Here is an 18,025-nt window from a genome sequence, read left to right as displayed (position 1 = left end):
AAACACGTTTTAACATTTTAATATGGTTTTATTATTTCATATGTTTTATTCTGTTCTCTTTGATATGCTGTACACCACCTTGGAGGTTCTTTTAGAAAGGTGATATAGAGATATTAAAAATAATTAACATGTTATCAGGTTGATTCTGACCTATAGCAACCCTGCCCAGAGTTTTCTAAGTACTGTACAGAGTATTCAGAAGTGGTTCGCCCTTCCCTTCCTCTCAGGATACTCTGTGGCTGAGCAGTTTGCCTCTGATTTTTCTCCTAGAAGGCACAGTGGAATGTTGAATTCCAACCTCTGGCTCTGCAGCCTGATGCCCAAATTACACCCTAGATCTTGTAGAAGGGATCTCCCATTGGATGCTAAAAGAACACGCACAGAGCAGCCATTCTGGGAGAGAGCTTGATACAGGCAACATGCTAGAACACAATTCAGCTCTTCTGGGTTAATTGTCAATTATCATGTTCCTTTGGCCAGATTTCTCATTGGAATTGCTTGGTGCCATGGTGATGAAAGTAATAAGTCTGATTTGCTTCATTCTTTTGTGTAGGCCCTTCACTTCTTTGTGGGCTTTGGTGCCCTGCTGAGTCCTCTGATAGCTGACCCTTTTCTGTCAGACACCAACTGTATCCTGACAAATAGCACAGCCAACAGCAGCAGCAACCTCCCTCACATCCGGAAATCACTGGTCCCCCACCATCCTGGAAACCTTTCCCACTATGACCTGCCCACCAAAGGACTGGTGGTGACCCGAGTGTCCTACGCTTTCTGGATTATGGCTTTGATCAATGTAAGTAGTGGACAATCATTCCAGGCAAATGCTCAGAATGGTCTGAAGGGGAGATCGCTTGCCTTGCATGTCTGGAAGAATCCCATATAAACCAGCATGCATGTGCAAATAATTTTACTTATGAACAAAGTTTTGGAAGGTTTTGATGTTGCACCAAATCAGCCTTTCCCCTTTGTTCTGACACCACTTGTGAAATTGTGCCTCAAGTGGTCTCATAAACCAAGGGGCACAAGTAGATGAATCTTGTCTTTGAAAGATTTATATCACATCTTTTGATCAAATAAACCCGGAAATACTTTACAATGGATTGCAGAGGTCTTTCTCTTCTTCTAGGTTTAAGTGCAAACAAGGAAAAGATTATGTGAGCTGTGTTTGTCATTCACCAAACCGCAGATTTATTTACCATGTAAACCTCCCTAAGGCAGGAGAACATTTGATGCTCCTTGCATCTGAAGCAGATGTTGTCTCTTCCTTTTCTTAACAGACTTAACACCTTGCAAACTGACCTATGACAATAGTTATTTTATTGGCTGTAAAAGTAACCCTACTGAGTGCTTTTTTTCCTTATATATTACCTGAATAAATATCAACCAAATGGGTTTTGCCTCCGGCTTTAACAAGCCAAATATCATCCGGAACTTCTTTCTTTAAAAGGTTGCTTGAGATGAGTGGTAGTTTAACATGTCTCAAGTCACCGGGTTCCCATGAAGGAATATGACACTTTCTTGGGGAACCTGTAATGTTCTGATCTCTGGGCAATATTTTGTGCCTAGAGCTTCTATGTGGGGAGGTGGCCATGGCTAAGCTACCTTTATGATGAAATTAGAATTACTTATGATGAGTACTGGTTAGAGGTGAATGCAGGTGAAAGAATATATAGAGACTATACAGATAGCACTTTAAAAGCCAGTAAAAAGAATGAAAGAAATGAATTCCTAGATTCACAAGGCCGTAAATAATTAAAAATCCCTGATTTATACATGAAGCAAAGATAATGTATAATAAAAATGGGGAAGTTACTTGCTGAATGTCTTAAATGGTAGATAAATATAGGTAATGCTCAAATTAGATTACATATTCTGATCACAACTGTTTAGGTATTGAGGATGAGTTAGAAATATGAAGATACTAAGTAACTTGTGAACTATAGTTGATCTATGCAACTAAGAATGGCCTGAATATAAGATCAATACAGGCTTAAGATTATATATTAGACAATTTAAGTATGTTTAGGGTTTATGTAGTCAGAATTATATATTAAATGTATATGGCCTAAAGATGCTTAGTAGGGCAATATGGTTTATCTAGTCAGGTTTATATGTTAGATGGATATATTCTCCCTGTATATATGTTTTGGTGTTTGTTTTGTATGTTTGTCTATGTTTAATTAAAAAAACATGTCTCAAGTCACTGGGTTCCCATGAAGGAATATGACGCTTTCTTGGGGAACCTGTAATGTTCTGATCTCTGGGCAATATTTTGTGCCTGGTAAAGTCAGGTGATTATGATGTGTTAAAGAGGGACATTTTGGTGTTGGCTTGTCTTTTGAATGGCTTAGGATCAGTGCATACCACCTTTCCATGATCTGGTATTTTCCAGATGTGTTGAACTGTGATTGCAACTATGGACAAGCCTTGCAGATGTTGTTGGTCATGCTGGCCGGTGATGATGGGAGTCATAATCTAAGACATGGATAGCATCAGGTTGGGGAAGGCTTGGTACAAATCAGGAGAAATTTGTGAATGAAGCCTCCTCTCTATCAATTTTAGGAATCAGGCTTTGTTTAGATCTCTGTACCCTTTCTCTTATGCTGTTTCTAGTGCAGGGATGGGCAAAATAAAACACTCCAGATGTTGTTGAGCGGTTACTCCCATCAACCCTAGCTAGTATAGCCAGTAGTGAAGAATGCTAGGCATAAAAGTCCAACAACATCTGGTGGGTCATATTTTGCCCAGACCTCTATTAGAAACAGTACAGGAGAAAAGGACTACACATTCAAACAGACACTTGCCACCCTTGTTCCAGCTAAGCTTATATATTCCTGCATAGCTCCTTGTCATTAAGTTGCATTTCTCCTTTGGCATTAGCAGTTTTATTAGACCTTTCAGAGATAATTTCAGCCCCCTATAGAATTTTTATTTATTTATTTATTTATTTGATTTATATCCCGCCCATCTGGTATATTTATACCACTCTGAGCGGCTAACAACAGGATATATACAATTATAATAAAATAAAACCAAAACATCGGTTATTAACAAAACATACCAAAAATCATAAATGATAGATAGATAAGGAAGAGAAAATTAAATTAAATTAGATTAAATGCTGGCGGGAGGGAAGGCCTGGACATAAAGCCATGTTTTTAGTTGAATTTTAAATGTACCCAGCGTAGGGGCCGCGCGAATCTCAGGAGGGAGATTGTTCCAAAGGCGAGGAGCCACCGCCGAGAAGGCCCGGTTTCGCGTCTTTTCCCTCCGGGCCTCCCTCGGCGTCAGGCTCCTCAACCTCACCTCCTGGCTCGCGCGGGTGGTCCGGGTAGATCTGTTTCTCTGCATCTTCATGTCACAGTGATAAATACTGTTCATCTCAGTGGGACCTACTCCCAAGGTACGCATAGGGCTGACCCAGTAGCATCTTGACTATGGAGGAAAATAGCAATTCTGATTGGGCCCAATTCCCTTGGGGGCCCAATTCTGATCGCCACCCCTTTCTGGTTGCTTTTTTTAAAAAAAAATCCAATCAAGTAGTTCACACATTATCATATGCATTTATTTGTTACTTTTGACTGATTAAAGTACTGTATTTCTAACCTGCCTTATATATTGACAGCTTTCAAGAGTGGAGTACAATTGATAAAAGATTAATACAGTTTTAAACTAAGTATAGCGTTAACATTTTAAAACAATTAAAATCTTTAAACTACAGTTTAAAGCAGTTTAATAATTAAGTCAAAAGAATAGCAAACTGAAGGATTGAAGACCAAGCCCTGGTCTCTATAATTACCAAATGCTCTAGAAAATTAAGACAGTGTTAGTGCCAATCAAGCCTCCACAAGGAAGGCATTGCACAGCTAGGATGCTGAGCTTGAGAAAGCCCTCTCCTCTGTCTCTATGCAATATATTGCTCTCAAACATGGGCTAGAGGGGTGGGGACCAACCAGAATCAAACGAAAATATTGCTCAGGAAAAGAAGAATATAAACTCACACATACAAAAAGAATCATACTGGTTTTTTTCTCTGTACAGATTACATTGGTGCCTCGCTTAGCGATGTTAATTCGTTCCAAAAAAATTGCTGCTAAACGAAAACATCGCTAAGCGAAATAAAAAAGCCCATAGAAACGCATTAAAACGCGATTAATGCGTTCCTATGGGCTTAAAACTCACCTTTAAGTGAAGATCCTCCATAGTGCCGCCATTTCCGGTGCCTCTAAAGCGAGGAATCCGTCCCAGAAAACAGTGGGCGGCCATTTTGTTTACCCGGCAGCCATTTTGAAACCGCCGATCAGCTGTGCAAAAATGGGGGCTTTGTGATGATCGCTTCCCTGCGATCATCGCAAAGCAAAAATACCCCATAGGGACCATCGCAAAGCGATCGCTTTTGCAATTGCAAAAAATGCGTCGCAAAGTGATTTCATCGCTATACGGAGCGATCGCTATGCGAGGCACCACTGTATTTAGACCATTCTTGGACAACAAGATCAACTCTGTGTTTTAGCTTTTAAATTGAGTACAACATATTGTTGACAGCACTTGTTAAATTAAATTATAGTATGTCAGACAAGGACCCAATGGCTTCAAATCAGAAGCAAAGCAGAGTGTGTTGCTTATATACCACTCAATAGTGGCTAAAGATCTCTCTGGGGAGTTTACAGTTTAATTATGCAGGCTACACATTGGCCCCTCCTCAGCAAGCTGGGTACTCAGTTTAGTGACCTTGGAAGGACAGAAGGTTGAGTCAACCTCGAGCAGGCTTCCTGAGGCCAAACCAAACTCAGGTTGTGAGCAGAATCTTCACTGCAGTACTTCAGCTTTACTACTGCGCTACGAGGCTCCTCCACCATGAGAGAAGTTCACATCTTACAGAAAGGATCTCTTTGAAGTAGAATGGTGTTAATAGAATGATTTCCAGAATCCTTTTAAAGTCCCAATAATGAAATGAAGCTTTGAACATACAGTACAAGTATTGAAAACCCAGGAAAAGAAAGTGCTTGTTTGAGAATCGTCTTGCATGTTGGCTCACCTGCAGTTTTAGAAATGCTTGCCTTGAACTCAACAGGATGGGTTGAATCGGTCATGGTTGTATTGTCTGTTCAAGGAAATATGGTCTGAGCAAGGAAAATATGTTAAGAAGACAAAAGAGTATACTTACCATAAATACATCGTAATACCCATAAGTAACTTTAAAGTTGAAAATATCAAATGTACAGCATAACAGTTTAGTGCTGTCTCTGTTTTCTATACAGAACTTGATGGTCAAGTTTCTTTACACTTAACCCCATGCTTAACCTCCCAGCCCCCAAGGGAACTGGATCCCTGTCAGAATACTTCTAAAGAGAATGAGTTTTAAGCAGTCTTTAATGAGCAATCCAGGAGCATCTCTTCAGGTTGCAATCCTGTTCACCAAACTTGCCAATATATAGTTTGGAAAAGTTGTGAGTTTGGGCTACATCTCTCAGATACCCTCAGCCAGCAGGACCTCTGGCTTTCCTGACCGGGGAATTTTGGAAGTGATTGTCCAAAAAGAGACACACACCCCAAGCTGCATGCAAGTGTTAGGCATGTTGTTTTGTTGAAGAGACAGGGCATGTTTATTGGCTTCTTTTGTCAAGGATTATGTCTGCTTTAAGCATAGACGCTATCTGAAAATGGAACTTCTTCCTTTTTGTTGTCTTATGGGTTATTATTCAATGAGCAGAATAATGGTGTTGGGAGATGGAACAGAGCAACCACACCCAGAGGAAACTAATTCACTGTGACCAGTATTTCTTATCCATCTGTGTGTTTTTTCCCTGTCTTCCCCACTTCACTGACTGCAATAGGTGGAAATGGACTATGCCAGTTCCACCGACTGGTGTAGTTTGGGGTCTGTTTGGGAGAAATGTCAAAGAACAAGGGTATTAGCATCCTTCAGATATACTCTCATAAACCCCTATTTTGGCTCTGTCTGTTGGCAGAATGTCAATGGCAGAAGACATTTCTCCGTTGCTGCACTGGGAAGACCTCTTCCTGGATATGCTGTTTTACCAAAGGATATCCTACAGGTGCTGAAGCACCTCTTCTACCAAGGTTTGTAGTCACCTTACCTGCTGGCTGTGGAAGAGCAGGATTATTCCTTAAAACACAGAAAGAATGTTTAATATGGGGAAACAGCAGTGTACTGAGATGTCTACATTTGCAATCTATCAGAGGCCAACACCTAACTTCAAAGAAATATAAAAATGTACCTCAAGCTCATTTAGACAGAACATTTTTCCTTGCTACCTGCTGCTGAATGACCATAGATTTTACTGAAGTTTCCATCTGTGCTTATTCCTAACACCCCACTTCTCTTATTTTTAAGAAATCTACAGCTTTAGAGAAATGATTCAGAAATACTTCAAAAACGTAAAGAAATGTTTTGAAAATTATTATCCCTTCTGGATTTTTGAAAGTAGGTTACTTTTAACCTTGAAAGCATCGGCTGTGAGCCCTTTACAGCAAAGTTCCATTGCTAATCCACTTTGGAAATCAGCTGTCTTCCAAAACAGTATAAAACATGCTTGGGGAAACCCTTTAAAATTGATTTTCTTGACTGGAAATTCCTTTTGTTGTGGTTGTTTTAGTAGATTAGCATTACCTTGAAAGCTTCAGACCAGAGAAGCTGTTGCCAATTGAATTTTAGCCCAGTACAAAATGAAAGAAAAAGAAAACCACTAACCAGAGGTGGTTTTGAAAAAGCACCTCAGAAAGCCAGTTTCTTTGTTATTTTCTGCCACTTTTGGTGACTTGTATCATCCAGATGGTGGGAAAAAATACCAGTATCAAGCATGTCCCATCTGCTACCTATAAGGAAACAAATTCTTCATCTGGATGAACTCTTGATAGACTTGGAGTTGTCCAGGCCACGGAAGAAATGATGCAGATCACAACACTTCCTGCTTGCTTCGGCCCGAAATGGAAAGTATTTGTTCTTTTTCCTCCCTTGGGGCTTGGTCATCTACAAGTCTACTGAGCTTGCTTCTTTGAAGAGGTGGTGTACAGTAGGGGGAAGAAAGCTTTAAACTGAACTAGGTGCCAAGTAATATTTTCGTTATATGTAAAACTCCATAATGGTCATTTGTTTAGCTGCAGATGTCTACTTTGACTGAAAGCAATGGTTCCCAACTGTGGATCCCCAGATGTTCTTGGACCACAGTTCCCCGAAGCCTTCACCACTAGCTGCACTGGTCAGGATTTCTGATCACTAACTTAAAGCAACTAAGTGATGATAACATCAATACAAAATATAATAGCTGAAAAAGTTGAAAGAGACAACCCACCATGCTTCTAATAGGATGAAATGAAAGAGGCTTACTATAGTCCCAACTAGGATGTAAACTCCATTGAGTACAGTGGGACTTACTTCCTGAGTAAACATATCTTGGTTTTTCACTGTGTAAATGTTTAAAAATGCTTACCCAGGTAAGCACTGTAGCAGTTAAGACAGTCCAATAAAAGAAAAGGCCAAAATGCAAACCAAATAGTTGTTGGATTGTAGGACCACAAAAGAAAAAAAAAAGAAAGAAAGAACCTAAATGATGTTTGAGCAGCATTGAAACACTCCCACCTTTACGAATGAAACAAGTAGGAACAAACTGGATTTCCTAGGCCAGGGAATTTCGTAATCTTGGAACTCTTAATAGAGCAACTGCCTTTGTTACCTTTATTTATTCATTTGTCTAAGTCAATTAATTGTAAATTTGCATTTAAGCTTGCTATGAGTTTGATAGAATTTGATAGCATTCCATTGCAGGACCAAATCCATGGGAAGTTGCCTTAAGGCTGTTTAGAGAAGGATTGGATCTTTAAGATCTTTCTCTTAAAGGTTAGTGTCCGCAGTTCCGTTTCTTTGTACGCATAGTTTCAAATAAGCCATTGATTTGTATGAATTAATTGTGCCAGAATTGCTGTGCACATATGGCTGTGTTTGCAGTTTGTCTGGGGAAAAAAGCAGTTGGTTCAGATGACTTTGGCAGCTGAGGGTGATGAATGTTACAGCCCATTGATTTTCAAAGATGAAGACTGTTTAAGAGAAATAGTCAACCATAGGTTTGCTTACCAGACTTCTGCTTTGGGAACAGGAAAGATCTGTTTGGGATTAAAGGTAATGATTGGGACCCTGATGCAGTTACAAGTCACACTATTAATGTAAACATATAGTTCTCCCCTTAGTATCCAATGTAAAACTTGATGGGCTGTCTCTCCCTTCACTGAAAGGATTTTCAAATGAGACAGCAGTGACTTCTGGAATTGATGGGTGTTTAAGGGAAAGTGCTACAGATAATGTGGCATTCAGCTTGGAATCACATCAGTATCAGCAGATCTGAGAAATCAAACTTGCAAACCACACCTCTCCAATTGCCAAACAAAACAAGCTAAAGTACCAAGTACATGAGGTATAAAAAGTTTCTGCTGTACAGAACTTTTTAAAAACTGCTCTCTTCTGCTTTCTGTTTGTCCCTATATTTCTCACTAGTTTTGAATGTCATATTGGAGATTGTTCTCTCCTCCTGCTCAGTTACCTCTGCTTTGCAGTTAATGATGGTCGAAGCCAGTGATTTCAGCTTGGTGAGGAGTTGTATAAAGTCTGGCAGTATTGCTGCCACGTTACTGAGAAAATATGGGTGTAAACTAAACAAACAGGAAATGGTAGCTGCAGTCAAGAAAGGCAGAATAAGAATCTGTACAGGCTGTCAGTTTCGTCTTCTGCATCCTCAAGGCTCTCTCACCTGGTCAGTTTCACTGTCACTTTTTGTGAAGGGTCCTGAGAAGGATGCATAAAACCTCTGTCCTGTAAGTATCCTCAGGAGGAGACACTGCAGGGATTGAAAACCCAAACCATGCTGGATAAAGAGCTGGAGATGTGAATGGTTTCTTTTATATACAGTGGGGTCTTGACTTGAGAACTTAATCCGTATTGGAAGGCGGTTCTCAAGTCAAAAAGTTCTCAGGTCAAATCTGCATTTCCCATAGGAATGCATTGAAAACCATTTGATCCGTATCTGCTCTTTTCTGTCCATAGAAACTAATGGGAAGCTGCTATTCCGTCTTCGACCACTAGAGGGGGATATTTTGTTTCTTTTTTTTTCTTAGGTCAAGAAAGGTTCAGGGAAGGCAGGGAAAATACAGTCCAGGCAATACAGTACCAGGCAGTCTGAAGACTGTCTCCCAATCCACTCTCTAAATGCTGGGAGGAGTGAGGAAGCAGACAGGCACCCTTTTCACTGGCCAACAGTTAACTGAACGTTCAAATTTTGCACTTTCTCTGCCTCCCACGTGGGTTTTTTTCAGTTCTTAACTCAAATCTAAGTATGTAAGTCAAGTCAATATTTTCCTATGAGAGTGGTTCTTAAGTCAAAATGTTCTTAACTCAAGCCGTTCTTAAGTCAAGACCCCACCGTACTAGGTTTTCTTTTTTAAAAGAGCACTCAAGGTGTATAACAATAACTGATTTAAAACTTTTGCCTCAATCTAGTTGTTATTCCCTACTAGAGTAGCTTAACAGGTTTGTACAGATTTGTATGAAGCACTGCACAAGCAGTTCAACTTCTTAGAGATTGTGCAGGGAGATGCCTGTTAAAAGCCCTTGAAACTGTTAAAATGTAAATCCCCGTTCATTTCAATGTGTTTGAGGGGGGAGGTATCCTCTTCATGTTCTAGCAAACTAGAAAGGGCGAAGTAGAGAGACAATGAACTCTGCTGTCCGAGAGAGGAACTGGTCATTGAACAAATGGGACTTGTTAAGTCAATATTGGGACTCACAATCTGATTTAACCCATAATGTAAGGACACATAATTTAAGAACAGAATTCGGGGGGGGGGGGACATAATGAAAGACATTTCCATGTGGAGAACTCACGACATTAGTCACTAGAAAGGCACAGTACATGGGAGGATTAGAAGCAGAGGACGGGAATGACATCTGAACACACACACCCCTTTCCACCTCAAATTTTAAGTCCACAAGGCAGGATAACAGCAGGATAAATGACTCATCTGAAATTGGTCACAGCCAGCACTCAACCAATCGAACTGCCAACTCTGGCTCTGCAGACAGTTTCCTAAACCACCAAGCATGGGGCAAGTTACAAGCTGCTTCTATGAGGCAGCAGATCTTCTCAGCAAGGGCGGGCAACTTCCAGAGTTCTAGGGGCCCCACATGCCTACCCCACACTGCTCCCACAACTTCAATCCTCTCAGTTTTGTCTGTGTTGCTGAACCCCTCTTTTCACTCTCTAGTGGACACTTTAAAAAATAAATTAATTTTAAAAACAAATATTAAAAATTGGAGTAGGAGGGGCACAGGGGTACTAGGAGCTCTACAAAACATAGTAAAAGGGTCCCCACTTGCCCTGGAGGACACACAAGAGCTATTTGAGTCAAAAAATGTACGTGTGTGCCTTCCGAAAAAAGATTATGTTTTGGGTGGGTTCTTGGGGCAATTGGAGGTGCCAAATGAGCCACTCATTTGGCCCCCTGTGGGTCAGTAGGTGGCCCCAAGGTGACATGTTACCTACCCTTACTCTCTAGTCCACTGGATCTCAGGCTTTTGTGTGGTAGATCCCACCTGCCACTGTGTTGTCAAAGAACCTTGGCCTCACCACAATGGAGTCAAAGCAGCTGTTGTTTTTCGGAGAAGAAGATTTATATAAAAAATAGAGCAGTATTGTTGGAAGTAAACATAAACAAATGTGCTAGTCATTAAAATTGCAATGAAACTACAGAGTGTACCTTTTATAGCTAGGAGAATTGCCAGGAGGATCTGGGGATTGAGATGGCAGGAATTCTTAAACCTAAAGCCAGTTAATAATTCTAACTCAAGTAGACTCAGTGCATTGAATCAGCAGTTATACAAATCCTTTTGAGTCAATGAGTCCACTGTTGTTGTGGCTTCCCAAGGTGCCTTTAGCCAACTCCCCATTCACTCACTTTCTTACAGATTGTGGTTTCTTTGCACACATGTGCACCTGTCACACTCTATCTTTTCTCCAGCTCACCCTTCTCAAACTCTGGTGAGTGTCTCATTCAGACAAAGAGATACTGCATTCAAATATATATCTTAAACTATTTACTTCCGTCCGTTGGCGGCTCTGAGTTATCAACTAGCAGTCAGGACAGTAAGATAGATTATAGCAACCGTTTCCTTTTTTGTGTATATGGAATATTTTTTTTCTACATATGCAGTAGCTGAATACTGCTGACTTCCAGCTACCAAACTATTGTTATATTTTTCAAAGTAATGTCTGGTGGAAGTGTTCGTTATGATCACTTCCTCTGATCATCGTGGAGGCAGGATTCATTCTCATGATCTCATCTGATAATGCTAGCTTCATCTTTCTGAAGCCCTCCGTTGCCATATGTTTGCACAATTTTTAACACTCCACAGCCTCTGCAAGGTGTCTTTGCTGTAGGAGCTTCTATTTTCTGCCTCACATAGGAAATATTAGAATAGCCCACTTTACATGCCTAGTCTGATGTTGTCAAGTGAAACATATGGGTAGGTGGAACAGGCGAAATTAATGCTGTTTATTTAAAGGGAAAAGAACATATCTTTCCCCCCACCCCTTTTGTTCCCATGTAACAATTTGGAGGGGAAAGGGTAAAAGAACCTTCTGTAAAATAATAATACCAATTATATTTTGCGTTTCTTCCAGTGAGCTTGAGGTGATGCACATAACTGCTCTCCTCTCTGATTTATTCTCATGGGAGGCAGGTCACACTGACAGAATGTGTCTGTCCCAAGGTCATCCAGTGAGTTTAACGGAGATTCAAACCCAGGTCCCCTTAGTCCAAATCTGTGAATCTTGCCACCACTATACCAGAAATTCTTGTTTGACTATGTTTATAAATCAGTATAATTAGGCTTGGTGGAAGAGCAGCTGGCCTGGATACAGCTTAAGCAATAGTGCAAAGTAGCCATTAGCGATCTGATAAGTTGTTAAAGTCATTGAGATAATGTGAATTATGTAATGTTTACAACAGGGAATTAGTAGATGGCGAATGACAGTCTAAATACTGTACTAGTTTTCACAGTGGCTTAGTGAGGGCAACAGATCAGGTGGAGTGCAATTTCTCACCTTGCTCTTGCTTACAGGTGATGGGAATTGCATATGATAGCTGCCCCATGTAGCAGCAGAGCAGCCCATGGGCCAGATGGGTCTGCAAGGGCTCACGTCCACAACCACAGGTTTTCTTGGCTCAGCAAGGACCCTCATGTCTTCTAGGACAGGTTTTCCCCAACCTACGGACCAGTCCCGGTCCATGGCCTTGCCAAGACTGGGCTGCGGAGACAAATCTCTTGTCCCCCACACGCATGCACGGCCCCTTCCCATGGATGCACGGACGACCCCCCACCTGCACACTAAACTGGCCCAATGGAGACAAAAAGGTTGGGGACCACTGCTCTAAGGGCCAGGATGTAATTCAGCCACTTTTTAAAGAAACCTCTCTGCCCATTAGAAGTCACAAGGCTTTGACTTCTTTTTGCAAGAATACCTCTCTTTTTTTGTATGAATACTGGTTTTTGTAAGAAAAAAAATCCGGGAAAGGATACATGGGCTTAAATGTAGACTTTGCCTTTCAAGGTCCAAGGATGGTCATGTCTGTCCCTGGATCTTTAGAGACTGAGCATCCTCCAGCCTAGATTCTTTACCCAATTGCTTTTGACAATCAGCAGCAATTTTTGGAATTTCAGGAACAGTCATCTTTTAAAAAGAAGCCTCTCACAACCATTCTTAAGCTGCCCTGGTTCTACTTCTGAGAAGCAATGAAGGATGTAGAACTGTGAAACCCCTGACCTGAGCTTACAAAAGACCAGTTATGGCCTTTTAAAAGCAGCTCAGGAGAACGCAACCCCAACCAATTAAATGAAAGACTTTGCTGTCATCAGAGACTGATGAGGGAAGGAATCCAGAGTTATTGACATGTTTGACTTCCTGATTCACCAGCTTGTTGAGTAAGAGATCCCAGAGGCGAACAGAGTGGGAGGCTGCAACAGCAACAACCTGGGCTACTTATAAAGAATTGTGTTTATGTTTGTGTAAAGAAGCAAGGCACAGCTTTTTACAATGCAAGGCAAGCCTCTCTGGGCCTTTCAAAGAAAAAAAAGGCAATTAAAAGCATGAATGCTCCTTTCAAGGGCTTTTGTTTGTGTGGCTAGTGTGAAGTATTTGAAGGAAAGTAGTGTTTTTAATAAATGGAGTTAGTAGTCTCCGGAAATGAGGCTGATTTGTCCAAATGATCTCAGAGAGAGGGAGAGAGAGAGAGAGAGAGGTCTTGAGGAACCCTGGAGCTGTGGTCCTAAGAGACAACCTTTGTGTAAGGTGGGAGTTCATGACTAGTCTCCCAGGCTGTTCCTTCATAGGTGGGAAAGCATCTTGGGAACAGGAACGGTTTTTAGTTATATGGATAGCTTATGAGAAAGGGTTCAGCTCCTTTCCCATACCCCATGTTGCTCACATGACTGAATGTGCAGCTGCCTTTGACCTCCTGTCTTGATTGATTGATTTCTTACTTTGTGGATAAGACACTTCCTTGGGTAATTCCAATGTGAACATGAGTTTATTGAAGAATAATGCATTGCACAGATGCAGATAACACAAAGCGAGGATCAAGCATGTCTTGCAAACACAGTGGGTTGGATGCAGGGTGGTCCCTGGAGACTGCCCCATGGGACAGCGGGGCAGGATAGATGCTCTTTGCTGAGATCCATCTTCCACAAAGGGACTGGGGCTACACTGAGAAGGAGGCATTTTGAAAATGTCCTCCCTCCCTAGCCCTTTTCTCCAGCAAGGGTGGAACTCTATTATATGCTACCCTGGGTCCAATTTGCAATGTATGTTGCCTGATCTGTTAGGTCCTATTTCTATCCAACCAAATTCTGTACACTCCTCTCTGTGGGTCTGTATGCCTCTTTTATTTTTAGGGCTCTTGCAGCCCAGGGGGCTACTGGCATAAGGAAGTGGAAACAGTGAAAATGCTGCTTCTTGTACTCAGGCAAGAGATAGTAAAAGGTAAAGGTTCCCCTTGACATTTAGTCTAGTCGTGTCTGACTCTAGGGTGTGGTGCTCATCCCCGTCTCCAAGCCATAGAGCCAGCATTTGTCCATAGACAGTTTCCATGGTCACGTGGCCAGCATGACTAGACACGGAACGCCGTTACCTTCCCACTGAGGTGGTACCTATTTATCTACTAGCATTTACATGCTTTCGAACTGCTAGGTTGGCAGGAGCTGGGACAAGGAACGGGAGCTCACTCCATTGTGTGGATTCGATCTTTCGACTGCTGGTCTTCTGACCTTGCAGCACAGAGGCTTCTGCAGTTTAACCCACAGCACCACCACGTCCCCTGTATTCAGGCAAAAGATATTCAGGTACTGTACAATTCTGAGTCTGCATCAGTGCTCCACTATCAAGACTATACATATGCAGATTTCTCCTTTAATATACATCCTAGTCAAGGCTTATTATTTTGTTAGCGGCTGCTTATTCTGCTGCTTTCTTCTTAAAGGGAAAGCACTTTTTCAGACCATCATTTGCTTTTGGATGCTGGATATAGGTATCTTTTCCTTGAGGAAAAAAAAATATAGAACAAGGAGACCCTTTGGGGGAAGGAGCAGGGCTTAGGGCTGAAAGAGGCTTCTTATGTAGGAAGTTCCAGCCTCTATCACTGCTAAGTAGAGAAGGAACCTCGGTGGAAAGTCTGGAGAATGGAAGCTCTAGTACAGTGGTTTTCCTTGGCCTCCCATTTCTTCTTAGATTGTAGCTCCCAGAAATCCTGGCTCCCAGAAATCCTGCCCAGTTAGTGGTGAAGGCTTTTGGGAATTACAGTCTAAAAACATCTGGGGACCCAACGTTGGGAACCACTGCTCTAGCAATCATCTGACTTGGTATAAAGTAGGTTCCTGTGTTCCTAATTCTGCTGTAGAATTTTAGAAAAGTTGTTCAGGAGTTACAGCTCTGAGAATTTTGGGAGTTGTGATTCAAAAAAGGTAGCCCTGGGCAACCAGGTTCTGTTCCTGATTATTCCTTTGGCTCTGTCTAGACCAGCTTTTCCCAACCTGGTGCCCTCCAAATGTGTTTGACTGCATTCATGGCTAGTACGGCCAGTGGTCTTAAAGTTACAAGCGGGAGGCCAGGGGGAAAAGTTGGCAATCTACAATGCACCCCTTTTGGTGATCCTTTAAAATTTGTGACCAGGCTGTACTGCACTCTTTAGCTTCTTTGATCTCATCCAGTGAGCACAGCTGGGCACCGGTACCCTTTTAGAGTTTTGCCTTATGCATGGCTTCCAGTGGTAGATGTGTGTATCAGTCCTTCCTTTAATGTATGGGGCAGCAATAGCACCTGAATGTGCAGCAGGTGGTTTGTTGGAACAGCAAAGGCTCAACCTGCCTGCCTGCAATTAACTGCTCAAATTAAATGAGTTCCAACCCTGGGTCAGTCTTTCCCAACCTGGCACTATTTAAGAAATTTTGGATTGCAACGGCCATTGTTCCTTCCTATTGATGGGTCTGGTGGTGATGGGCATTGTTGGGGAAGAAAGCTGTTAGTCATAAAAAAACATAACTGAATAACTCAGTGTTAGAGTGAACCAATGAATGCACATGATAGGAGTGGGGGAAGCAAGCCCTCTTTTGAGGCAATCTCTCTACTATGGAGGCGTATCACTGTATTCTAAAAATAGGCGCCATCCAGATACATATGTGAGATTGCAATCTTATCATCTCCAGCCTACAGCACCCCTAGTTGGCTGGGGAGGAGGGTGATCCAAGACAGCTGGAAGGCACCAAGTTGAGGACTCGCATGAGTCATCAATCTACCTGTTGCAATATATGTTGTGTCAGTGCAAAAACTGGCCCTGCCTTGCATTTAGTCATGCGTGAAACAATTCTGATTTTGTTGTTTGTTTAGCCTGGTGTTAGGCTGGCGAGCTCTGTGCCAAGGCCTCTCATCAAACAGTCTACCAGGAGGTTCAGTATGTCACACTAAAGCAAGCATGCGGAGTCCTGAGATCCTGTAATAAAATGCCTTGGCCCTGCCCGTGTGTATCTTGGCAGAGGAACCCGGCTTGGGAAGCCAAATAAGCTCATCAGCACCATTCAGTTTGCAAAAGGGGGCTGCAGGGGATGGAAAAGAAAGGTAAAACAAGCAAAAAAAAAAGAGGGAGATTTGCACAGTTGCACCTATAAAGCACTTGACTGGGCTTGGAAGGGTGGTTGCACGGAAGCATGAGAAGGGCTAACTCAGCAGGCTGTGCCAGTTGGTGCCTCGATCAGTCTGTTAGTCTTTAGGGCCAGGGTGGCCCCAGTCTGTGGCCCTTTCTCTCCAGATGGCACTCAGCATGATCTCATGCAACAACGCTTGGCTATCTTGCCAGTCCCCTCTGCAAGTGACGTTCTGGTCATCTGTGTTTAACCCAGCACCCCACCATGTGGGGAAGTAGGGAGAGAAGTCAGCAGTACAGAGCAGGGTGGGAGAGAAGAAAGAAGGATAGAAGGGGCAGCCTTTGACAGATCACTCCAGGCGGGGGGGGGGGAGGGTACAACTCTCCATGTGGGGGACTCCCCCCCAGGTTTAATTTGACCCAAAGCCATCCTTTTGCTTGCCACTGTGATGGTCACTGGCAGTGGTGGTCTACATTTGGTCAACTGAAACATTACACTACCTCAGGCTTAGACGCTCACCACCAGCAGCCCACCCACTCCTGCCTGCCTCCATACCAGATGCAGAGGAACAGCGACCTACCTGCTGGACTCTTAAACACATTCTCTCCCTCCCTCCCTCCCTCTCTTTCTCTTTGTGTGTGTGTGTGTGTGTGTGTGTGTGTGTGTGTGTGTGTGGCAGGGGAGGGGAGGGGAGGGGGAATAAGGTGAGGGAAGGTGAAGGAAACAAGAAATTGTATACCAGTGAATAACTCACCTGCTCAACTTTGAAACCAGGCACAGAGGGAAACAGCAGTAGGAGCATCCCTGATTTAGGGACAAGATGTGTTTTTCTGCTCTCCAAGCTGAGTTGGGTGGTGAAGAGGATGAAGGAGAAACCGTGAATATCAACCTGCTTCTCTCTCTCTCCCTCCCCCTCCCTCCCTCCCCCCCTCTGTGTGTGTGTGTGTGTGTGAGAGAGAGAGAGAGAGTGGGTGGGTGTGTACGTATGTGTGCACGTGCATGTGTACGCATGTGTGCATACTACCTTCTCCCCTTGGTTCTCCCTGTCCCCTCTGATTCCATTCACCATTGGCTGTTGTGTCTCCTGTCCTGCCAGCCACCACTGGCAGTTGTTTTTCTAGAAAAAGGTTCTTTCAAAGCTGCTTTGCCTCCTCCAAATGGAACTTCTGCTCTATTACTGCCTCCAGCAGATGGTTGTGTTTGTGGACTCTGTTAATTTAGTGTTGAGGAGAACCACTGTGCATATTCAAATAGAGACCTCTTTTTGTCTGTTGTAGCTTTGGGATGCTACGTACCAAATCTCAGATTTGCTATAAGTATCCTGTTTCCCTGAAAATAAGACCTAGCCTGAAAATCTATAATATAAGCCCTACCCCAAAAAATAAGCCCCAGTTAAGGGAAACCCCACCCTCCACCATTGTGCAGCAACCAGAAGATGACATGACTGTCTTTGAATAAATGTAGATTGTTGTACATGAAAAAAATAAAACATCCCCTGAAAATAAGCCCTAATGCATTTTAGGAGCAAAAATTAATATAAAACCCTGTCTTATTTTCAGAGAAAAACAATATTGATTCTAATGTGCCTTCCTTTATTGTACCCTGCCAGAGTTGTCAGCCCACATTTTTGCACTCAAAACCTTCCTTGGTAATGCTGATCCAGCCATCCTTCTATGTGTTCAGTTCTCCTGGTTTGTTAATTGTTTCCTTTCATCAGCAAGATGCCCCGTGCAGGTTGGGAGCAACAGGCAGTCCCGCACCATGAGCTATGCCATTTCTGCATTTTCCCCTCAAGTCCAGCTTGAAAATTAACTGAGAGCCTGC

At 42.5% G+C, this 18,025-nt stretch overlaps 1 protein-coding gene across 1 annotated transcript in view; it reads left to right on the top strand.

Annotated features, from left to right (window-relative positions):
• The window catches only part of SLC60A1 (solute carrier family 60 member 1), a 51,812-nt gene that overhangs the window by 18,650 nt on the left and 15,137 nt on the right, over positions 1–18,025 (top strand). The window contains exon 3 of the mRNA XM_020797519.3: positions 554–793. Within this exon, the coding sequence (XP_020653178.1) occupies positions 554–793 (240 nt within the window). The remainder of the gene's footprint in view (positions 1–553; positions 794–18,025) is intronic.

The sequence above is a fragment of the Pogona vitticeps genome, chromosome 4 (assembly GCF_051106095.1).
Source record: "Pogona vitticeps strain Pit_001003342236 chromosome 4, PviZW2.1, whole genome shotgun sequence".
NCBI classification, from domain to species: domain Eukaryota; kingdom Metazoa; phylum Chordata; class Lepidosauria; order Squamata; family Agamidae; genus Pogona; species Pogona vitticeps.
This window is presented reverse-complemented; position numbering and strand designations above follow the sequence as displayed.